This window comes from Chelonoidis abingdonii, chromosome 1, assembly GCF_003597395.2.
Source record: "Chelonoidis abingdonii isolate Lonesome George chromosome 1, CheloAbing_2.0, whole genome shotgun sequence".
In the NCBI taxonomy this organism is placed as follows: Eukaryota; Metazoa; Chordata; order Testudines; family Testudinidae; genus Chelonoidis; species Chelonoidis abingdonii.
The window spans coordinates 373,951,295-373,959,558 of NC_133769.1; the positions used below are offsets into that span (position 1 = coordinate 373,951,295).

At 55.1% G+C, this 8,264-nt stretch overlaps 1 protein-coding gene across 1 annotated transcript in view; it reads right to left on the reverse strand.

Annotated features, from left to right (window-relative positions):
• DCHS1 (dachsous cadherin-related 1) overlaps nt 1-8,264 on the reverse strand; it is a 136,776-nt gene that overhangs the window by 87,037 nt on the left and 41,475 nt on the right. Inside the window, exons 5-7 of the mRNA XM_075061880.1 lie at nt 5,641-5,877; nt 4,303-5,322; nt 1,736-1,923 (exon numbers count right to left, since the gene is read on the reverse strand). Coding sequence (XP_074917981.1) covers nt 1,736-1,923; nt 4,303-5,322; nt 5,641-5,877 — 1,445 coding nt within the window. The remainder of the gene's footprint in view (nt 1-1,735; nt 1,924-4,302; nt 5,323-5,640; nt 5,878-8,264) is intronic.

The window sequence follows — 8,264 nt, forward strand, 5'->3', positions numbered from 1 at the left end:
GGCAGCTGGAGCCCCGGCCCTTTAAATAGCCCCCAAGCTCCCTGCTATCCCAGGGTTCTGGGGGCTATTTAAAGGGCCCGGGGCTCCCCTGCTTCTACCCTGCCCCGGACCTTTTAAATAGACGTGGGAGCCCTGGGGAATGCATGGGGGTGGCAGGGCTCTGGCGGCTATTTAAAGGACCAGGATGGCAGAGGCAGCTGGAGCCCTGGCCCTTTAAATAGCCCTCAGAGCCCCCCGCTACCCCAGGGCTCTGGGGGTATTTAAAGGGCCCAGAGCTCCAGTCAGGGACACGGGGCTTGCCGCGCTCCAGCTGGAGCTCCAGCCAGGAGAGCGGGGCCGCGGGGCTTGCGGCGCTCCGGCCGGAGCTCCAGCCGGGGCCACGGGACTTACCGCACTCCAGCCAGAGCTCCAGCCAGGGCCACGGGGCTTGTCGCGCTCCGGCCAGAGCTCCAGCCGGGGCCGGGGGGCTTGTTGCGCTCTGGCCAGAGCTCCAGCCGGGAGAGCAGGGCCACGGGGCTTGCGGCGCTCCGGCCAGAGCTCCAGCTGAGAGAGTGGGGCTGTGGGGCAGTCGCGCTCCCGCCAGCGCTTTGGTCAGGGGAGCGGGGCCATGGAAGACCCCGGAGCAGACCGCAGACGGGGTAAGTAAAAAAAAATTTTAAAGGCGCCTAAAGCGCGGGCCCTCTTAGGCATGGGGCCCAATTCCCAGGAATCGGGCGAATCGGCCTAAAGCCGCCCCTGATGATAGATTTCATGACTCTAAAGAAAGGAAGGAGTGAGAGCAGCAAGATAAGGAAAAAAGAATTCAGAAAAAGGAGATTTTAACAAACTCAGATAACTGGTAGGTGAGGTCCCGTGGGAAGAATATCTAAGGGATAAAGAAATTGAGGACAGCTGGCAGTTTCTAAAGGAGACAATATTAAAAGACACAACTGCAAACTAACCTGATGCAAAAGAAAGATAGGAAGAATAGTAAGAGGCCAATATGGCTTCATCAGGAACTCTTTAACTACCTGAAAATCAAAAGGAAATCCTACAAAAAGTGGAAACATGGACTAATTGCTATGCTATGGAGGAGTACAAAAGAGTAGCATAAGCATGTAGGGACAAAATCAGAAAATCTAAGGCACAAAATGAGTGACACCTAACAAAGGACATCAAAAGGCAGCAAAAAGAGTGTCTTTAAATGCATAAGAAACAGGAGAAAGACAAAGGTAAATGTAGATCCTCTGTTCAGTGGGGAAGGAGAGCTAATAACTGATGACGTCAAGAAAGCTGAGGTGTTTAATGCCTGTTTCGCATCAGTCTTCACTAAAGACACTAATTGTAACCAGATACTCAAAACAATTAATATTAACAAGGGGGAAGTAAAGCAAGTCAAAATATGGAAAGAACAGGTGACAGTATATGTAGATAAGTTAGAATTATTCAAGTAATCAAGACCTGATCAAATTCATCCCCCCTGCCCAACCTGCACAGGGGCCCTCTCCTCCCCCCTTCACCCAAATTGCACAGGGGCTCTCTCCTTCCCCGCCCCACCTGCACAGGGGCTCTCTCCTCCCCCACCAAGCACTCTTGGCCCCCAACAACCTGCAGTGGGAGCCCTGCCCCCCAATCTGTACTAAGGGCTCTGGAGCCCTGCCCCTCAATCTGTACTGAGGGCTCTGGACCCCAGAACATACACCTGAAGCTCCCAGCCTCACAATATGCAGTGAAAGTGCCTGCTTGCCTCCCTCACCTGCACCAGGAGCTCCCGCCCACCCAGCACATGAAGGAAAGCCGGCAAATTGTCATTCTCATCCAAGATGGTGACATAGACGGTGCCTGTGACGCTGCGGGGTGGTGTCCCCCCATCCTGCACGATCACCAGCAGTTGATAGCTTGACTGCTGCTCCCGGTCCAGGCTGCGCTTGGCAGTGAGCTCTCCTGCAAGGGAGAAGCAAGGACGCAGCTCAGCTCCCAGAGTGCCAGCTCCCAACAGGGACTCCCAACAGAGAGACAGTTCCAGATGGGGAATTGTCTCCCATGGGAAGAGGAGAGCCCCAGCTTGCAAGGCAGGACAGAGCCCAGAGGAATGGCCTGTGGGCAGAGAAATGGTCCTCGACTGGGGGGATGGAATCACAAATGGGCTGTGGGTGGGGGAGCCGGTCCAAAGGAGCAGACCATGGAGAGGGAGGTGGCCCTGGGATGGTGGTCACAGAACAAGGGCCCTGGGGAAAGGACAGTGGGAAGGGAGCCAGCTGGGGTTGGTGGAACACATAGCTGCTCTCTGAAATTGCATAAGGGTCCCTTATCACATCCCACTTAGCCATGACCCCTTGTGCCAGCCACCAAGGACCCCAGTGCAAGGCAGATGCCAAGTCAGGACAGAGGAGGGGGGACAGGACAGCTGAGCTAACACTCATGTGGCGAACCCAGGACAAATGGCTACAAAGGGAGGGGCAGTAATTAGTCCCAAGGGGTTAAAAGGCCTCTCCCAATCCACTGAGGAGAGATAACCATGGGGAAATAAGGTCCACTGGAAAAGGAGTTACCAGGGAACTAATTAGGTTCAGCTGGCTCCAACTGCTTGAGACCTTTTTAAACCCTCCCCGACATGGAAGTGGGGAGGAGAAGGGGGGAAGAGTGAGAGAAGCTGCCAGCAAGTTAGGTGCAGCAAGGCTCTGAACCCTTCCAGCAAGGAAGGCTGTGCCCTGTCTCCAGAAGGGAAGAAAACAAGCACAAAGGACTAATTGAAGGAAGGATTAGCCAGACCCTGTGCTACCTAGAAGGATTTGCTTTGCCCAAGCCTGTGTCTCCAAGGCTAAAAAGGACTGAGCTGGCTGAGGAGAAGAAGGTACTTTGCCACACTGATGACAAGAGAGCCATGCCAGCTGCATCAAACCTTCCTCTGGGGTGTGAACCCTAACCTCCCGGGAGACAGGGTGACACTGATGCACCTCCTGTAAGATGGGGCGACCCTGACCCACCTCTGGGGTGTGTGACCCCTAACCTCCTGTAAGACAGGGTGACACCAATCCACCTCTGGGATGTGACCCCTTACCTCTCATGAGACAGGATGACACTGACCCACCTCCTGTGAGATGGGGTGACACCGACCCACCTCTGGGGTGTGACCCCTAACCTCCTGTGAAATGGGGTGACACCAACCCACCTCTGGGGTGTGTGACCTCTAACCTCCTGTGAGACAGGCTGACAATGACCCTCCTTTGCGGTGTGACTCCTAATGCCTTGTAAGACAGGGTGACACCAACCCACCTCCAGGGTGTGACCCCTTACCTCCCATGAGACAGGATGACACTGACCCACCTCCTGTGAGACAGGCTGACACTGACCCTCCTTTGCGGTGTGACCCTTAATGCCCTGTAAGACAGGGTGACACCAACCCACTTCCAGGGTGACATCAACCTTACCTCCCATGAGACAGGATGACATCGACCTACCTCCTATGAGACAGACTGACACTGACCCTCCTCTAGGGTGTGACCCCTAACCTCCTGTGAGATGGAGTGACACTGACCCTCCTTTGCAGTGTGGCTCATAATGCCCTATAAGACAGGGAAACACCAATCCACCTCTGGGGTGTGACCCCTAACCTCCTGTGAGATGGGAGGACACTGACCCATCTCTGGGGTGTGATCTCTAACCTCCAGTGAGACAGAATGACACTGACCCACCTCCTAGGGTGTAACCCCTAACCTCCTGTGAGATGAGCTGACACTGACCCACCTCTTAGGGTGTAACCCCTAGCCTCCTGTGAGACGGGCTGACACCGACCCACCTCTGGGGTGTGACCCCCCAACCCATCCTTGTGCATACGCCCTTTCCTGACCCCTGGGCCCATTGTATGTCCCTCTTGACAAGCTTCCTTAAGTCTCAGCACCTGTGTTCTGGCTTCTCTAGGCTGCTGGGCCCTGCTGACCTGAGCGCTGGGCTCTGGGCTGGGCGGGTGGAAGGCGGGACATCTGTGGCTGCAGTAGCTCATTGATGGGCCTGGCTTTGCCTAAAAGGCTGCTGGCACCACCCGTGCCATGAGAGCCCTGTGGGAAGGAGGGCAACCCAACAAGGCACTCTGCCTTGGGACGGCTCTGGTACTTCTCAGACCGGGGGGTCACTAACTAGGGAGCATGATGCTACCTCCACCTCCCTTCCTGAAGCACAGCACCCCCAAATTCCACACTGGGGCCAGCACTGCTCTACCCTCACAGTCACCCGCTGCTGAGCTTCACAGGCCTCTCCATGCCCACTCAGATCTCGGTGGGCTCTCCCTCCGCTTCCACCTGCACCGCCTGTGGAGTCGCTCACCAGACTGCGTGTGGATGAGGAAGTTGGGGTCATGCTGGAGGAGGCGGTAGGTGAGGCGGCTGTTCTGCCCTGTGTCCCGGTCACTGGCTGTCACCCTGCCCACCCTGCTGCCAGGTGGCTGGTTCTCAGGAATGGTGAAGAAGTAGCGCTCCTCGCTGAGCCGGGGGCTGTTGTCATTCTCGTCAGTGATGCTGACCCGCACCGTGCTGGTGCCAGTCTTCCTGGCCTCGCTGCTGGTGCCGCCTGCCCCTGCAGACGCCAGCACTGTCAGCATGTACAGGTCCCGTGTCTCCCGGTCCAATGCACTCTTGACATAAAGCCAGCCACTCTCGGGCATGATGCCAAAGCTAGCAGCGTCGCCATCAGCACGCAGGTGGTAAGTGAGGGGCGTGGCACCACTGTCCCAGGCCAGGGCCCGCACCTGCAGGAAGCGAGTGGAGACAGGAGTGCCCTCCCGCACCTCCACACGGTAGGTGAGTGTGTCAAAGATGGGCCCGTGGTCGTGCTCTGCCTGCACGTGCACCAGCAGGGTGAAGGTGGCACTGAGCTGGGGCACACCGCTGTCCCGTGCCACTATGGCTAGGCCATAGGCAGCACTGGCCTCATACTGCAGCGCCCCCACCACACGCACTGTCCCAGAGGAGCGCTCCACACTGAAGACATCATCCCCACCTGACACCAGCTCAAAGTGCACCTGCCCGTTGGCACCACTGTCCCGATCCTCCGCCTGCAGTGTGTAGACAGTGGCCCCTACCTCTGTGGCCTCTGGCAGCAGGATGGAGTCAGAAGGGGCCAGGAAGGTTGGTGCATTGTCATTCACGTCTGACACGGAAATCTTCACCTGCGTGTTGCTGTAGGCAGGCGGCGAGCCACTTCGGGCCTGCACATCTAGAACCAGAACTGCCTGGACCTCATGGTCGAGAGGAAGGCTGGTGCGGAGCTGTCCCAAGCTGGAGTCAATGAAGAAATAGCCATGGGGATCTCCCGAGGAGATGGAATAAAAGATGTCATCAGAGTGACCTGGGGACAAGGGAATATAGAGCAAGGACAGTGAGAGCAGGGCTACACTCACCCACCCAGCCTGCCCCAGCAAGGGGTGCTGTGGGGGAAGGCAGGGAGCTGACTGTGGGATGAGCTCCCAGCAGGAGGTGCGATGGGGAAAAGCAGGGCACTGGCTTTGGGAGAAGCTCCCAGCAGGAGGCGTCGTGGGGGCGGGCAGGGCACTGGCTGTGGGGGGAGATCCCAGCAGGGTCACTGTGGGGGGTGGGGCAGGAGCACAGGACATCTGAAATGGAAATATGGGCCCAATGTGTTTTGGGGGCTGCGATGAGTCCATACCTGGGGGGTTATGGGCCCGGACGGCCCCAACACTTGCCCCCTGCTGTGTGTCCTCAGGCACTGTGAAGAAGTACTGTGCCTGCTCAAAGACAGGAGGTGAGACCGTGCCAGCCACAATGCTGATGTTCACTTGGGCATTGGGTTGGGCTGACAGGCCCCCTCCATCCCGTGCTGAGATCACCAGCTGCACCAGCGTGTTGGCTTTGCCACTCAGGGACCACGAGAGGGAGACAACACCTAGGACAGAAAGAAACTCATAGGAGAAGCGCTGTAGGATTGAACACTGTGTCCCCCTCCCCCAGCAGGAAATGCACTTCTCCTCCCTGTCCTAGGGATGCAGAAACAAACCATGGGCCTGGGAATAACCAAGTGAGAGAGATGCCAACCCCAGAGATTGACTCCAGGGGTCAGAGGGGGAACAAAAGTGGCTGGCATTTGCAAAGGGAGATGGGGGCTACATCTGGGGGCAAGGAAGGGCAGTCCTTCTCTACAGGGTCTGAGGAGACACTACACCCTTCCCCTTCCCTCCCCTCCCAACTGTATTAAGCCCTGGACCCATCAGTCCTAGAAAGGCCAAAAGAGGCTGGAGGGGGAGAGTGAACTTGACCCCGTTTATCTCAGCATTGACTGTGGGGAGATCAGTCTGCTGATTCTGTGGGGACGGAGGGAAGAGGGGTGGAGTTCAGGCTAGAAAGGGCCTGGGACCTGGCCCTGAACCTGGGGAGGGAGCGTGTCAGGAAAAGCAGGGCCCTGGGGAATGGGCCATGGGTATGGAGTCTCTCTGGGTCCAGGGAATGTGATCAGGAATTCAGGGAATAGGTTTGCCAGGGATCCGGTTTTCAACCAGAATGCTCAGTCGAAAATGGACCCTGGTGGCTCAGGTCGGCACAGCTGAGTGGGCCGTTAAAAGTCCTGTTAGTGGTGCAGCAGGGGCCTGTGGCTAAGGCAGGCTCCCTGCCTGCTCCAGCTCTGTGTGACTCCCAGAAGTGGCTGCCAGGTCCTTGAGACCCCATAGCGTATGGGTGGCCAAGGAGGCTCTGTGCGCTACCCTCGCCCCTGTGCCGGCTCTGCAGCTCTCATTGGTCAGGACCTATGACCAATAAGAGCTGCAGGGGCAGCGCCTGTGGGCACGAGGGGAGCACGTGGAGCCCCTCTGGCTGTCCATGCGCCTAGGGGCCACAGGGACCTGGCGGCTGCTTCCTGGGAGCTGTGGTAAGCACTGCCAGGACCTGGCACCCCAAACTCCCTCCAGCACCCAAACTCTCTCCCAGAGCCCACACCCTCACAACATACCAACACCCTGCTCCAGCCCTGAGCCCCCTCCTGCACCCCAAACCCCTCAACCCTTGCCCCATCTCAGAGCCCACACCCCCAGGCAAAGCCCTCACCCCTGCCCCGCACTTCTGGCCGAGCAGGGAGGGTACCGTTGGTACCGGGCAAATTAGTCGAAACAATTGTTAAGAATAAAATTGTCAGACACAGAGAAAAACAAATTGTTGAGCAATAGTCAACATGGTTTCTGTAAAGGGAAATCGTGTCTTACTAATCTATTAGAGTTCTTTGAAGGGGTCAACAAACATGTGGAGAAGGGGGATCCAGTGGACATAGTGTACTTAGATTTCCAGAAAGCCTTTGACAAGGTCCTTCACCAAAGGCTCTTACATAAATTAAGCTGTCATGGGATAAAAGGGAAGGTCCTTTCATGGATTGAGAACAATTTATTCATAAATGATCCAGGAGGAAGGGGTGCGTTGTAAACGTGAGGTGGCAAAGGGTGCAGCATGATTATTAACTACTCAAGATAGTATAAGACCAAAGAGATTGTGAAGACTTCAAAGATTCTACCAAACTAAGTGATTGGGCACAAAATGGCCAAAATGAATTATCTGGTGCGATATAATGTTAAGAGCTAATGCACATTGAAATACACATTCAACTATCCATATTGATGGGGCCAATTTAGCTAACCGAAAGATTTGTGGTTCTCGTGGATTAGTTCTCTTGAAGTGTCCCGCGTGTGCAGGAGGCGGTTCAAAAGAAAAATGTTAGCATCATTAAAAGGGAGTCGGAATAAGACTGGATAATATATATTGCCCTTATTCATCCATGGTACGCCACATCCTTGAATACGTGTCAGATGTGGTCTCCTCATAAAACGGGTATTTAGCACTAGAAAGTCAGATAAGTGGCATAATGATAAGGGTTTGAGAGTGGTCCATATGAGGAAATTAAGAGGTAGGATCTCTTCAGCTTGAAAAGAGAGAGACTAAGGCTGTGGTATGATAGAGTTATTAATCTGAGAGATGTTTGGGAAAGTGGCATAAGGCAGTTATATTACATTTTCCATAATACAACAACTGGGGTCCCAAATAAATTATAGCAGCAGCGTTTAAACAAAATATAAAGGAGTCTTTTCCGCGGCACGTCAACTTGTGGATGTTTACTGAGGAGGTGTGAAGGTAGGACTATTAACAGGTTTTAAAAGAGAACATGGATAATCTGGTCGGTGAAGTCCATAGATGGCTATTAGGCGAAGGATCGGTTAAATGGTGTCCCTAGGCTTCTCTGTTCGTAGAGGATGGAGATGCGATGGCAAGGGAGATACAATTGATCATTTGCACTGT